Source organism: Nothobranchius furzeri, chromosome 11 (assembly GCF_043380555.1).
Source record: "Nothobranchius furzeri strain GRZ-AD chromosome 11, NfurGRZ-RIMD1, whole genome shotgun sequence".
Lineage (NCBI taxonomy): Eukaryota > Metazoa > Chordata > Actinopteri > Cyprinodontiformes > Nothobranchiidae > Nothobranchius > Nothobranchius furzeri.
Genome location: NC_091751.1, coordinates 25,616,886 through 25,632,478, shown reverse-complemented (window position 1 = coordinate 25,632,478; position 15,593 = coordinate 25,616,886). Strand labels below are relative to the sequence as shown.

General features: G+C 44.7%; 2 protein-coding genes across 3 annotated transcripts; one reads left to right on the top strand and one right to left on the bottom strand.

Moving 5' to 3' along the window:
* The first annotated feature begins 293 nt into the window (after positions 1-293).
* Positions 294-6,954, top strand: ppp1r10 (protein phosphatase 1, regulatory subunit 10). 2 transcript variants are annotated; one of them, XM_015955780.3, is made up of 18 exons: positions 294-512; positions 2,083-2,191; positions 2,264-2,350; positions 2,560-2,695; positions 2,768-2,819; positions 2,896-2,979; positions 3,058-3,183; positions 3,267-3,369; positions 3,487-3,590; positions 3,669-3,796; positions 3,904-4,063; positions 4,151-4,294; positions 4,377-4,623; positions 4,875-4,950; positions 5,075-5,293; positions 5,982-6,093; positions 6,174-6,527; positions 6,597-6,954. In XM_015955780.3, the coding sequence occupies exons 2-18, from the start codon at positions 2,085-2,087 to the stop codon at positions 6,743-6,745; spliced, it is 2,388 nt and encodes a 795-aa protein (XP_015811266.1). In that variant the 5' UTR covers positions 294-512; positions 2,083-2,084; the 3' UTR covers positions 6,746-6,954. The 2 variants fall into 2 exon arrangements, with proteins under 2 accessions (XP_015811266.1, XP_015811265.1); XM_015955779.3 differs by having other exon boundaries at positions 3,484-3,590.
* A 5,031-nt stretch (positions 6,955-11,985) lies between these two features.
* LOC107383258 (sclerostin domain-containing protein 1) lies at positions 11,986-13,601 on the bottom strand. The gene is made up of 2 exons (XM_015955778.3): positions 13,377-13,601; positions 11,986-13,256 (listed from the first exon to the last, which is right to left on the bottom strand). Exons 1-2 carry the CDS (start codon positions 13,567-13,569, stop codon positions 12,850-12,852), a joined length of 600 nt encoding a protein of 199 aa, XP_015811264.1. The 5' UTR covers positions 13,570-13,601; the 3' UTR covers positions 11,986-12,849.
* Positions 13,602-15,593: the final 1,992 nt, after the last annotated feature.

Here is a 15,593-nt window from a genome sequence, read left to right as displayed (position 1 = left end):
CGTCATTGGTATAAATACTAAGTCCCTCCTTTTCCAGCTCATTCCTGGATTTGGTCAAAGGTAAGTCAAGTCATAGAAATGTTGCTATCTCGAGCGGATCGGCTTATTTAGTGCCAAAATAGTTTTGAAATAATAATAATAAAACACAATTTCTAAGTCATTACAAGGACGTAGAAATTTAACTCAAGAGTGAATTTCTGTTTTTTGTGTTTTCGCAGGTTTTAATTTGCTTTGCCGAAGACTGAACCGACGAGGACTTGAAACAGCTTTTCACATTTCAATATTTTTTCATCAAGTAATGGACATTTGATTACTCTTTTTGCCTCCAGTTGATCCTGAAGGGAAGGCTTTAGCATAGCATTTAGCCACCACAGCCCCACCCACAAGAAATTTTTCAGTTGAAAATTAAAACCATGAAGGTTGACGACATAAAAATTATGAAATATGAGCTCTAAGTTCCTGAAAAGTACACCATAATATACCCGAGACGCTGAGGATCTATAGTATCAATAGTAAGTTGACTTTTGAAGTTGAATCTAAATTCATCAAAATGAAGATTGTTGTGGATAATAGGCTAGCTTAGCGGCTAGCAGGTTTCGTAACTTAGCTTCTAGTATGAGCTCACACAGTAAAGCGGATGGACGCATTCCGTTCCTTTGTGTGTGAGACTGGACGAACATAATTGTTCAAATCAAATTATGAACTGGAATTTCGTCTAATTACAATAAGCAATCTACTCATAAAGATTGCCTTAAGCAGAAAGGGGTGTGGGGTTACATATGTCGGGACTTTTTAACTGCCAGATATTTGAAAACCTACAGGATCGAACACCCACCGCAATCTGCACATAAAGATTGCGTCAGAAGGGGTGAATGTGATGAACCTAATGCTCAGCAATCTGCGGATAAAGATTGCAGGATGACGGAGGGTCAGAGCCTGGACACGGGGATGGTGGTTATCTGCTCCCCGTCCGTGGACTGTCTGGTCGGGACTATCTTTCCTCGGAGCGGTGTTTGGCTTCTTTGCGCGTTTGGTTCCGTTAAGATCCGCTCGCCTGACGCTTTAACACGGGAGTCATTGTTAAAGATGCGTGTGTCCGTTACCAGAGGGCGGGCTCTGACGGGTCGTCAGTAGCGCCCTCCCATTTGTTGAGCGGGTGGGAACCGGTCCCGACGGGCTCTGTGGACTGTTTGGTTCCTGGTGTCTCTGGTGCATTACCTGCTGCTTCTGTCTCAGCCTGTTATGTTTAGGGAGGGCTGAGCCGACAGGGGCCTACTCACTCAGCCCAGCTTTAGAGGAACTGGGTCAGTTTTGGGTTAGCTGTGGGTTCTGATCAGCTCTGATTGGGCTGAAGCTAGCTAAAACGGTTCATCGTGAACATGGGTCTAATTGGACCTGACCATACACCAATCAACCCACAACACCTTTATGGTTTCTACATTCTATCTGACCCAGTGGGTGATGTTCTGACTGGTTGTGTGAACAGTTCTGGTGTTGATGTTTTAGAAATTCTTCCAGTGGTTCTGACCTGTTAGAAGGTTAAGGTGTTGACCCTGCCTCAGTTAACAGGTGTGTGAGAAGGTTTTATTTCATGTAAATGTAAATTAAACATCTGAATAAAATTGCTTTATAACAATTTTGTTTAGTTGGATCTGCACCAGAACCTGTTTGTGAGTGTGATGTGTGTGTGTGTGTGTATGTGTGTGAGATGATGATGCGTACAATCATGCTGTGAGAGGTGGGTTGGGTCCAGACAGCTTCAGCTGGTCACCAGACTGGTGTGTGTCCCCACCAGAGCAGCTCCAGCAACATTAAAGGGACCTAAAGATCCTGTTGAATGTGTATGTGACACCGACAGGAGACCATGGTTCTGTTTTTGTTGGGCTGACCCAGTTAATCTTGGTGCTTTCAGAACCGACCCAAGTCCTACAGGCTCGTGGTCGTCTGTTTTGGTTATTTACCAGGTGAACGAGCTGAACAACATCAGATCTCCTGAATGATTGTATTTGAGTCTCCTGCTCACAGGAGCCATCTCATGGTTCTGGTGGCTTGATTTCTCACCTCTTGAATTTTTTGTTTCAGACATGACGGAGGTACCAGTGGACCCCCGGGAGATTCTTAAGGGCCTGGAGGCCCTTCTGGGAAAAGATGGAGAACTCCGCAGCCTGGAGGGAGTCCCAAAGGTGTTCAGGTGCGGGTCTGAGTGTGACGAGTTAGTGCTCTGGGTCAGAGCCCTGTTAACATCTGGTCTGTTTATCTACAGCCTTATGAAGGCATCCTCGAAGATGGTGAGCAGGTGCATGTACCTGAACGTCCTGCTGCAGACCAAGTCCCACGATGTCCTCAACAGGTCAGTTCTCGACCAAGTCAGGTGGTCTTGTGTCAGGCCTTGGAGCCTAAACAACCCGACTAATAAAACTCCATTAATAAAGATTGAAGCAGGTGTGTTGTTGTGTTTTTTGGTTAGAGGTTCTGGATATGGAACCAGGTCAGAACCCGGAGCTCCAGCTAGTTTTCCAGCGTTTCTCTATATGACTCTGGTTCTGTTTCTTGGTCCAGGTTCATCCGAGTCGGAGGCTACAAGCTTCTAAACTCGTGGCTTACCTATTCTAAGGGCACCAACAACACCCCCTTGCTGCAGCTCATCCTGCTCACGTTGCAGAAGCTCCCTCTCAAGGTGGACCACCTGAAGCAGGTGAGTCCCTGTCTAGAACACCCTCAGTCACGTGTCCAGAACCTTCTGTAATGGACCTGTTGTCTTTTCCAGAACAACACAGCCAAGCTGGTGAAGCAACTGAGTAAGAGTGCAGAGACCGAAGGTGAGTTTTCTCCTCATTCAGAACCGCTGGTCGGGTTCAGCAGGGCTGCTTGTGTAACGCAGACTCTCTGTTTCAGACCTGAGGAAGCTGGCGGCCGTTCTCGTCGATGGTTGGATGGCGACCATCCGCTCCCAGAGCGTCTCCAGCAGCTCTCCTGCTGGTAACTCCTCCGCTTCTGCTTACCTTTAGGCTGAGCGGCTGCCCAGAGCCACGCTCATTCCTTTGGTTTGTGTTACAGACAAGAAGAAGAAAGGAGAGAGCAAAGTGCTGGTGAGGGATGTGAAGGAGAAAAGTGGAGATGAGGAGAAGAAGAAGGAGAAGCCCAAAGCTCACGCCCCCAGCCACACAAAGATTCGTTCTATAGGTCCGGTTCACCGTGCGAGCGCTGCTGCTCTGTGCCCTTTTCACAGGTTCTAAACTCGTGTTTGTGTGGTTCTGGTTCTGTAGGACTGGAAATGGAGGCTCCCAACCCGACTCCTCCAAAGAAGGCTCCTGCTCCTCTGCTGAGTAACAAATACAATATCCCTCCCTCCTTCCTGAAGAGGCCCAGGTAAGAACCTGTTTCTCTGTGAGCACAGCTCCACCTGCTGCTGTGAAGGAGCCGTCAGCTCATTGCTGCCCCCGTGTGGCCAACTGTGATCTGAACAGGTCTGTTTTCCTCCAGCAGCTCTGCTCCCTCAGACGCTCCACCTGTGGAGAAAAAGTACAAACCATTAAACATCACATCGAATGCAACTAAAGAGATCAAAGTGAAGATCATTCCAGCACCACGTAAGTTCTGACCGACCCAAACAGACGGAGCAACCTGCAGCCGATAAGCTGACATTCTCTGTTCTCTTCTCACCACAGCTATGGAGAGCCCGGGGTTCCTGGATGCCTTGAACTCCGCCCCAGTTCCAGGGATCAAAATCAAAAAGAAGAAGCCAGCTGCTGGTGGTCCTGCTAACACCAAAGCCGTCTCACCGACGTCCACCAAGGTACGTGTACCAGGGGTTCTCACCAGCATGTTTTGGTTCTGTTATTTCACTGGTTCCAGTAGACTCCAGAACCATTCAGCTATGTTCTTGGTGTTTTTTTTTCTTAGACAAACCCATTTGACAGCAAACCAGCAGGATATTCTTCGTCCTCAGCAAAGCCGTCGTCTCCAGAATCTGCTGCTTCCACTACTCCTGCAGATGAGAAACTGGACCTGGAACAGCCTGGAACCCCGGTCCCTCTCGAGGATCCAGATACCTCAAACAGTGGTACGATTGGTCTTCCTGCAGGAAGCTTCAGCTGACCTCCTTAGACCAGATGTTGGGTGTTATTTAAACCTGAGTTTCCTGATGTAGGTGAGAAGCCCAATGCTCTGGCAGAGCCACGGGCGGAGGAGGAAGGCCTGACCAGGAAGGGCAAGAAGAAGAAGACTGTTCACTGGGCGGAGGAGGAGCAGCTGAAGAACTACTACTACTTTGATTTGGATGAAACGGAGAGGGGTAAGTCCCGAGGTCAGGGGGGCGTTGCTGAAACAAAGCCCACCTATCACACCTGCCGCTCACCCGCCTGTTTCATTTTCAGTCAATGTCAACAAGATCAAGGACTTTGGCGAGGCAGCTAAACGAGAGCTGATGATGGACCGGCAGACGTTTGAGATGGCTCGACGCCTGTCACATGACACCATGGAGGAAAGGGTTCCCTGGACTCCGCCCCGACCCTTGACCTTGACGGGCAGCTTGGTGACCCCTGGAGCCAACAGCTCAGAGAAACTTACCCAGCGAGACCGAGAAAAGGGCATCCTTCAGGAAATCTTCCTGAGCAAGGAGAGGTACGAGCTCGGACAGATGGCTGAGTTCTAAACTCACAACTTTGTTGGCCCTAGTTGGCCCGTGAACAGGTTCAGGTCTCAGGAGTGAAGCAGAGCAAAAATAAAAATTCTTCAGAAGCTCTGGAGAACGACCACTTTAACAGGTCACTGGGAAGTCTGGGGACAGATGAGGACAGGATCAGGAGTTTTGGTCTAGATACGTATCAGTTTAGCCTGTTGGTGTAATTCGTTCCAATTGTTCTCTTCACCAGTGTTCCTGACAGTCCACACGAACCGGACCCAGAGCCCTATGAGCCGATGCCTCCCCGTCTCATCCCTTTGGACGAGGTCAGCAGTTGGAAAACCCACCATTCCCTTTCCCTTGTGTGTGTGTGTGCGTGTGTGTGTGTGTGTACTGTAAACAATGTGTCTCTTGCTGCCTGCTCATCTGTAAGTCTGGTCTTTACTACAGGACTCCTCCATGATGGACATGGGCTGTGTTGAGCCCATGGACACCTCGACACAACCAGGCTCAACCGTGACCCAGACTGAAGGTTCCAAGCTGCCTCCGGTTCTTGCCAACCTCATGGGAAACCTCGGTAACAGCTCACGTAGCCCACAAGCAGTCAGCAATGTCACAAGCACAACCGCCCCCTCTGTCAACGTTCAGGAACTGCTCACCTCCATCATGGTAAGTGGTTCCTCAGCAGCAGCTAGTTTCAGGCATTCCTGAGCAAAGCGCACAGGCTGGTCTAGTCAGACCAGATTTTTAGTCGGCAGTGGCGCTGAGGCGCCGCCCTCCCTGACTTGAAGGGAGAAAAACGTCTAAAAGTAAATAAAACTACAATATATATTTACCATACATGGGTCAGAGTTGTGGGTGCTCCTCATTTTCACCAGCTGTTTCTCATTAAACAAGAAATCACAATGGCTTCATTGTGATTTCTTAATAGACATTACTTTTTAGTAAGAGATAAACTTCATAGTCTTCATCTGAGTGACTCTGTAATTAAATCAGCAGGTGAACTAGCAGTAGCACATGCTGGGTTTGGTAAAATGTCATCAGGAGAGGGAGTTAGCAGCTGATGGGCCCCTCCCTCCACGAGGCCCCCACAACTCAGCAGAACACCAGTGTAAATGGCCAGTCACATTCTGTTGCTGGGGAGAACTGGACACTTGAACCAATCAACATTCATGAATTGAATGTCTCTAGAGTGCTGACCAGCAGCGCCTCAGCTTACAGAAAACCGCTAGCTAGCATGCTAGCAGGAGACATTTATATGAATAAGACGCATTTATAGTAAACACACACACAGTCTTTGATTTAGTTCTGTGAAACATCGCCACCCTGGAAAATCAACCGTGCCGTGTTTCTACAGGGAGCGTCTGGAAACCAGTCTGCCGAGGACCTAATCAAGCAGCCCGACTTCTCCGACAAGATTAAGCAGCTACTGGGCTCCCTGCAGCAGAACCAGGCAGGACCTCAAACAAGTAAATGAGTTCCTTGTCATCTCGTCACTCTGTCTGGTCCTTTTGATTTTTACTGATTTCGGTTGTTTTTGATCCTTCAGTCAACCAGGGGCTTGTGGGACACGGTCCAGGCATGAACAACATGAACAACATGCCGATGCAGATGCCCATGAATGTCGGTTACCCCCACAATGCTTCTCCTGGGGGGCCCCGTTTTAACCACCCCCCACCTCCTCACAACCACGGGCCACCTTTCAATGCCGGTGGGAGCCCCCGTATGATGGGACCCCCACCAGGACAGGGTAGAGGGGAAAACTACTGGGGAGACGATTATATGAGAGGCGGGGGCCACAGAGGAGGTAATTACCACAGAGGAAGCCGGGGTCGGGGAGGAGAGCCAGGCTTCAGGGGCAGAGGACGTGGGGGCCCCAGAGGAGGACACAACAACATGAACGGTAAGTGAAGGGTTTTTATCCGCTTTGACCTCTGACCCCTTCTTCATTGTACCCGTCTTCTCTACACAGACATGTCCAAGAGGCCCGTCTGTCGCCACTTCATCATGAAGGGAAACTGCAGGTACGAGAGCAACTGTGCCTTTTACCACCCGGGCATGAATGGACCCCCGCTACCCCCAAACCACCCGGCTAACCAACATCAACAGCACGGCCACTAGGTGGCGCTGCAAATGCCTTGCTCTGAGTCCTGGGACCGCAGTTGAGACAGCAGCTCGCAGTGAGGACAGAATATGGACATTAACCAGGTTTGCTCCTCAGATCAGAACCCTAAAGGCTGGTCCGCGGTGGGACTCGTGCATTTTTTTACTCTGTTCAGTGTTAAAGGTGAGACCAACCTGAAGCAGCTACCTGCCGATCGGCTGCTGCTGTCCACCCAAATACATTAGGTGTTGTCCTCTGAAGAACGGGACTTCCTGTCTCTGGCTGTTTATTTTGTGCCAAACATAATGCCGCTTCAGACTTGCCTCCAGCTGTAACGTCCTGTTTGGTATGATGTGTACAGAAGACTGTGAGGGACAGCGTCTTCCTCCATGCGTATCGAGGGGGGTGAAACAAAGTTCAAGAAGCACCTTAGAAGATGAGGCCCAGAATGTAGTCATGGTTCTGACCTGCTCTGAGCACTGGACCATGTGGACCTGAGGACAGAGCTCCTCTCAGTACGTTGGGCTCAGGACATCAGCTGGCTTCAACGTGACAATCGGGACAGAGAGGTCCCCGTCTCTCTCAGATCCTGCCTGGACGTTATGTAATCAGTGTTGGGGACAACGAGTACCTCTGTGTTTCTTCTACAAGCGGTGTTTTCTGTGAAAACTCTTCTTTTTTGTCTCTTGTGAGACTCAGAATGTACGTTTATTGTTGCTTTCTCCACCTGCAGTTTTTTACAGTCTGGAACGCCGAACCTCTCGAACCTGTGTTTGGTTTTGTCGATATCAGATGTTTGTATGAACACAGTACACATTCATACTGATTAGTTTATAACTGAATTTTTTTGTACATGTATTGAATAAATGTCTGACTATACACGAGTTTTCTGTACATTAACATTATAGCTCAGAAAACTTGAAAGCCTAAACCTCCTTGGTTGCCATTACTATAATATTTATTTACAGTAAATTATATAACAACAATAAGTGCAGACTTTTATTTGTACGACATTCTTTTCACAATGAGAGGAAATGTAGACCTGAACTCTTCTGGGCTGTTCGTGCTCTACGCAGCAACACATTTTCATTCAGCACAGATCAGCGCACTACACTCCTGATGTGCGTTTGTTTCAGTGACCTTTGACCCATCAGCCTTTGATTGGAGGATGCATTTAAAGCATTTACTGGAACAGAAACACTTCCAGGTTTCTGCATTGGCTTGTCAAAAGAATAAACTGGTTTAAACATGAATAAAGAACAACCTCAGTAATCATGTAATCTGCTTATTTGTATTTTTATTACAACGACCATGATAGCATGCTTAATGTATGTTACTTCCATGGGAGTATTGTTTCTTTTAATGTGAGCCCTCTGACACCTTTACCACCTGTGGGGGCCTTTGAGCGCAACTGCAGCTCATAATTTCCATTTTTGTTTTTATTTACAATTTTTCTTGTCTATAGTTTGTTTTCCAGCTGGAGTTTTCAGTCTCCAGCAGCCTGTGTGTCATTCACCTGCTAAAAGCCGTGCAGCTCAAAGCAGAATACTCAGCTCAACCAGTAGGTGGCGCTAACATGACTTAGAAAATGAGGTAGATATCATTTTTTAAACGTTCACAACATATTTTACTGCAACAGCTACATTGATGGCTAGATCTGGTTTAGATTCACCAACTGACGTGACTCAAATGCTTCAGGATGTTGGTGGGGAGTGAACCGAAGCTCCCAGAGAAAAAACCCTCGCAGCACAGGAGACAGAAATGTCTTGGATGGGTGATTTCTGTGACATATTCCTTGTGTTGCCTTTTTTACAGATGATTAAGGACACGTGTGTCAGGAAAGGGTCATCAGTCGTAGAACTGCCTACTCCAGTTTTGTGTTTGCACCTGAACTGACCCGCTCTGACCAGTACCTACACTGACCTGTGTACATTAGCTGCTTCTGTACTTATTGCCTCCCTATATTATCATTTATTTGTGTTTATTTCTTAATTCTAATTTTTGTTTATCATTTATTTTTTCTTGCATTAAGTACCACAATAATTTCCTAATGTTGTGATTCTTGCATATATGGAAATAAAACCCTTCTGATTGTGATTCTTGTCTGACCTTTTTTTTATGTATAACTTTTGAATTTATTATAACTGAGTTCTCCAGACATGAAAGTAAAATTCACAATAGCCAATCTTTCTGTGACAATGCTGTAGCAAATTTTAAAGCAACTGTTCTTCACTGTCTTTGGTATGATAAATAACCTGCATTTTTATGACGCCTTTCAGTGTGACAGGACTCCAAAGCGCCATCTGTTCCCTTCAGCAAGAATGACTTTACAGGATACAGTATAGTGTATTCACACATTCACACGCTGATGGTGATGAGCTACACTGTAGCCACAGCTGCCCTGGGGCACACTAACAGAGGCTAATCTTAGAGGAACTTGGCAGATGGCAACGTTTTCAGTTCTATTAGAAACTAAATCATTAGCATCCTCCCTAATGCAATTCCTTCTTCCTCAGTAAGTGAAGTAGTATCAGAGGTAACTGTAGAACCTCGTCTGTGTTAGATTTGTTTTGATTCAGTTTCAAAGTTATCAAAAAATTTGCTTAATCTAAACTTACCCTGTCAAGCCAAATTACATAATGTGTTTGTGTAGTCTGGCTTGCCAGGCTACGTACATCACAATTTTTGCCTTATTTAAAGCCATTGGTAAATCATTTGTATATATAGAAAACAGGAGGGGTCCCAGGCGACTTTCCTGGGGTATGTCACAATAAATTAACCCAGAATCCAAACTGTCATTTGCCGAAGCAAAATTATTTTTCCAGGCTAACAATTTACAGCTTTTTTAGTTGAAAAGCTTCCATTAAAAGAGATAGTCAGCTCATGAATATGCAGAATATTCATTTGGATTGACTATTTATGGCAGAAAGCGGGTGTGTAGGAGGCAGCTTATGATCCAAAAACACCAGAGCACATTTCTAGGAAAGATGTGATTTATAAGTAGGAGTTGGGAGTAGCTGTGCGTATGCAGTGTTTATGAGTATAAATATTATTTTGCGTATTTTGTTTTGATGAGCTTAAGCAGGGTTTCAGTAAAGATTCTATGAAAACTTTTATGAATGAGGGCCTTGGTATCTTCAGCTAACATCCTATTTGAGTGGAAAGCAGTCGTGTCTGCAGCTCACAGGTAAAACTCTCTTTGAGGATTTGATGCTTTGAAGTATCTGTAAAACCCATTCAGCATCTCCACCGCAGTTCCAGCCCTCAGGATACTCGGCAGAATGGATCTTTGTTGGGTTCTGTTTGCTTGTTTTAGATCAGATGTTTGCAGAAGATGAATTACTTCTCATTTTGATGTGGCACCTCCCTCTTTGATGTAGAGTAAAAAAAGACTCAGCATGGTGATGCAGATGGTCAAAAGGTTAAAGATTTGAATGTCAGATGGATCATTCTGTTTCCTCCCTCAGTTCCAAACATGCAGGCTTGGTTGAACATATTGTACACGAGCACCAGGGACAATGCTTTGTCCTACACCTTGGGACTGAAACCATCCATCCAGAGGTTGGAAGTTCACCTCGTAGAGCATGGAAGCCATTTTTAAGAACTAATAAAGCTATCTACTGCACCTTTTGGAGTACAGGGATGCTCGACAGGCCTCTTACTCACCTATCCGATGATGGTACCATCTCAGTATCTGATTCGGTGAGCTTTCTCTTTGGCGGAGGTCTGACCAAACCATGCCACCAAACAAAAATATAAAACAGACTCAATAAAAGAACCATAAAAAGTCAAGGTTGTTCAGTCAATGTGGAACTGATAAAGTTTGCCTCTTTTGCAAACAGATTTTATATATGTGTATATATATAAATATGTATGTATATATATATATATATATATATATATATATATATATATATATATATATATATATATATATATATATATGTATATATATATATATGTATATATATATATATACATATATATATATTTATATATATATATATATATATATATATATATATATATGTGTATATATATATATATATACATATATATATATATATATATATATATATATATAGATAGATAGATAGATAGATAGATAGATAGATAAAACTTCAGAATACAAACTCTGATTCAGCTTTAGAAATTTTGTGCATCAACCGATGTTATTAGTGACATTTTAACATAAAAATAAGGTGGAAAACTTCTAGATATCGGCCACTAAAATCATCAGTACAAATCGGCCATCGGCACACACCCTGCCAGAAAATCAGCGTAATGCTGCAGCCACGGTGTGGCAACATGGAGTTGCAGGAATTTTGCTGCATTTGTGCTGCCTTGGCTGGTAGTAATGTTACGGCAATGCTGGACTTGTGAATGCATATTACGCCTTGGCTCAACAGAGGGAGGTGTCGTGATCACGTGGGGAGTTACTGCTGAGCTCTGGCCGGCAACTTTAATGAACGTGAAAGTAAACACGGGTCGTAAGTTTTGTTCTTGTAAACAGCAGCAGCTGCGATCATAAACTGGGGCGATGCAGCGCTCCAGGCATGGACGTAATTTTGGGGTGGGGGGACAAAGTCAAGTTATGACCCCTGCACTTTTTACCATCCAAAAACAATATTACGCTATATTAAATTGACACTGGTTGAGCTCTTGGACCAAGTGGAAAACAACCGTTTGTGTTGAAGTCTGTTTCCCATTAGAACATACTGTATAGATACAACCCCCCCCCCCCCCCCCCCCCGTGTCCCCTCCGCTTCTAAAGTGAAAATTACGTCCATGGCTCCAGGAGCTTCTCCTCATTAGAGCTGGAGGTCAGATCACCAGAGGTTGCACAGGGACTGTGGAGGACAGACACATTCAGGAGTGCCTTGTTAAAAAAACTTAATGAGCGCGGCTTCAATCTCAATAGAAAGCAAGTAAACGACCTAAGGCTCCCTGACGTTGGCTCTGCCTTGCAATTGGCAGCATTGTTTTCTAAAAGAAGCTTATGTCTCGTACATATCAGCAACGGTATCGGCAATAGAAAAACCAATATCGGTTGACCTCTAGTCACATGTCACTAGAGTCATAGAGACTCGTCTACAGCAGGGGATTTGTGTGTTCAGGATCAGGAAAATCACACAGTCCAAAGAACATGATTTAATGATTTATTCTCTTGGTTTCTGATACAAACGTGGGAAAACACAGCGTCAATAAAATCTCTACCTGCCAATCAGCACTTCAACCTCCTGTAAAGTTTCTTCTCTACAGGATATAAAGGATAAAAGACAAGTCTGCCCTTTTCCCTCTAACACAAGTTAAACATCCTGTTGTCCTCCAGTGCAGGTGATTCTTTTTACCCCCTACCCACAGCTGTCAAAGAAAACAAAGAACCGATAGAATCAAATCTTTTAGCGAGCTAGTGTGAGTACAATCTGCCTGGAGCTGAAGGGATCTCCTACGTTTACAACAAAACCAAGTAGGACGCTGTCGATGGAGGTCTTTGTGAGGGACTTCCTGTTCACTTTGATGCCGGACACGCCAGCAGCCTCGCGGCAGAACATCAGCAGTGTTTACTTAGATCTTTGTGACAAAAGCAACTTCCCGGTTAAAAAAAATACAATCACATCAAAAACGAAGACCTCTATGCATGTCTCTATTCTGGTTAGTTATCTACATGTGTGAGGAGCATCGCTGACAGACACGCCCCACATCCTACAGCCACCACAAAGTCCTCCAACGGTGCAGATTCAGCTGCTTGTGAGAAATAACCACAATGACGGGTAGTACTGACCCTAACGAGCAATCAGACCCATCAGCATAACACCCCAATGAACACTTGATGATGTAATGAGTTTATTTGTAATAAAAGTCTGCAGCAGAAGTCCAATTGATGCGGTTTGAAGGTCTGGTTTTGTTTCTTAGGTTGCTCCTGTTCTCACGGTTATTGGTGAATGACCAGAGTCTGTCCTGGAACAGAGTCTGCTGGGTAAATGCTCCTCACAGTCACATGTTTGAGGTCCAGCAGACAAGTCACAAAGCAATGAGCCTGGTCTCCCTCCTCAAGTCCAGGTTACATGGAACAGAACCTTGATGATGACTGCAGGAGAACACAAGACCATGGTGGGTTTTAGTTTTCAGCAAACCCCTCTGGAGGATCAGACCTGTCCTGGGTCTTCTTGGGCTTCTGGCTCTGGGCTGACGTGTCTTTGTGTTCTGAGTTGTTCTGCTGCCTAGTGAAGCGCTTGCACTTGCAGGAGGTCACCACAGTGATCTTGTAGGTCCTGGAGCTGCCGTTGTGACACTGTAGCTGGATCCGCTGGGTTCTGGACCGGTCTGTGACACAGCGCCAGTCCTGGGTCTCATGGCGGCTCCAGTACCTTTTTCCACCTGAGATCCAGTTGGGTCCCAGGTGAGCTGGCAGGCACTCCCCAGCACACACCAACTCCTTGATGGGAGTGACGCTGGTGCACTTACCATCAGAAATTAACTTTGTGGACCTGAGCTCCCTGCATTGCACCTGGTTCTGGTCTAGGTCTGACACACAAAAGTCCAGTTAAGTAATCATGAATATTCAGTGAATACTTTAAGAAGAGCTGTATTCTGTGAAGTTTTTAGACAGATGTTTGAAGTCAGCCTGGTTCTATTTGGACTCACCAGTGCTCACGGCTTCAGCCGGCCGTCTCCTGCCGCGACTCGCCTGATTGATGTTTTCTTCTTCTGTCTGATCCGGCTCGTCCGGGACCAGCTGCAGACTGCCCGTCTCCGTGGCATTGTTGTGAAAGGCTGAGCTGCTCTCACGCAGCATCAGAAGCATCAGAAGCTGAAGTGCCCTGACCAGACGGAGCATGATCACACCTGGAAGTACCACACCTGGCTAGATCACACCTGACAGACCACTAACTCACTGCTGTGGTCCCTAACACACTGTTATGAGATGAGGCGGGGCTTACGTGGGTGAGTAAGTCTGACGGAAACGAGTGCGTGTGGTACTGGTGGTGAGGTGCACAGACAGACAGACAGACAGACAGACAGACAGACAGACAGACAGACAGACAGACAGACAGACAGACAGACAGACAGACAGATAGATAGATAGATAGATAGATAGATAGATAGATAGATAGATAGATAGATAGATAGATAGATAGATAGATAGATAGATAGATAGATAGATAGATAGATAGATAGATAGATAGGTAGGTAGGTAGGTAGGTAGACAGACAGACAGACATGCTAAACAAATGCATTTAAGCTAATTATACATTAAAAGGAGAGTTTATTGGCTCTGCAGGCAACAGAAGATCCTTCCTGCCCACTGCAAGAACTTTACATTGACTCTTTGAAGTAACCTGAATAAGATTTACTGCCAGGGGCGTATCCAGAAAATTTTGATAGGGGTGGCCAGACAGGGCCAGATAAATCTTTGGGGTGGCACACCAAACTGGTCCTTGTAGTAGCTCTGAGAGAGTTTAGCCTGTGGCGATGTATTGCGTTGCTCCTTTGTTTGTTTTTATTTTTTTAAAACAGTATGTATCAAAAACATTTCATTTAAATTTTACAAACACAAACATTTCAGAAAAAAATAATTTCAGTTATTTAAAATGTTATTCCAAATTTTGTTTTAAAATGTATTTTTTTAGTATAATTCACCTGTTGCTGTGTTCATAAAAAGCTACGGAGATAAAACAAAAAACTTTTTTTAAATGGTGAGCAGCAGAAACGTGTATTTTTTATTCTGATTATTTCTTTACTCATTAGTTGTACTATTTTTATTTTGTTTTACAATTATGTCTTGAATAAATAAGATCGATTTATGGTTTGAGTGAACATTAATATTAACATGATTTATTAATACTGGCTTTTGCTAGGGGGCCAGCAATTTTCTTGGGGTGGCCATGGCCACCCCTGGTCACCCCTTGGGGGCGTCATTGTTTACTGCTATAACTATCTTTCTTTGGGAGTAAAAAAGGAGTTGAATTTAGTTTGAAAATCTAATAAAAATAATAATTATATCTAAAGGTAGAACACAATTTCTTAGAAAAAGCCATTCAAGCAAGCTACATTAAAAAAACAACAGTTCTAAGGCTCCAGTCACAGAATCTGATGGTCACAGAAAATAGTATAACACCAGATGCAAAAGATCTAGTCAAGGAACATCAAAAACATAACGTTATCTTAGCTTTTGGACCATATTTTGCATCTTGTCTGCCATAATTCAAAACTGTGTAATAGTTTAGTAAGCTAGCTGATAAAGTGGGTGGTTTATAGTGAAAATGTAAACAGTTTTTTTGGTTTTTGTTTTATTGTTAGCATCAAAATCAGATGTAATTAAAGCTTGATATTGTAAATTATTATGGACATGTCCTTTTTAGCTCAGTTAGCTGGATGCTTTGATGTGTGTCAATCATCTTCCCCCACCCTCACAGCCACACTCTCAGTGACGAGAGGTGACCCAGCCAAGATGGTGGTGGGAAGCACCCACTGGGCTTCAGTTCAATTCTTCTGAAACTTATCACAGAGGCTGTGTCTATATTATATGGTTATGATCCAATGAGAATCAGCTCCTCTAAACCCAAGAATTGGAAAAGGGTACAATGCCTTTTTCAGGTTATGAGGTCCTGCCTTGAGTGGAGGAGTTTAAGAACCTTGGCGTCTTTTTCACGAGTGAGGGAAAGACGGATTGCGAGTTCGATAGGCAAATTGGTGCTGCGTCTGCAGTGATGTGGGCATTGTACCAGTCTGTTGTGGTGAAGATTTGCCATTTGATCTACTTTCCTAGACTCAACCTATCACAAGCTTTGGGTAGTGACCAAAAGAACGAGACTGTAAATACAAGTGGCCAAAATGAGTTTTCTTCACAGAGTGTCTGGG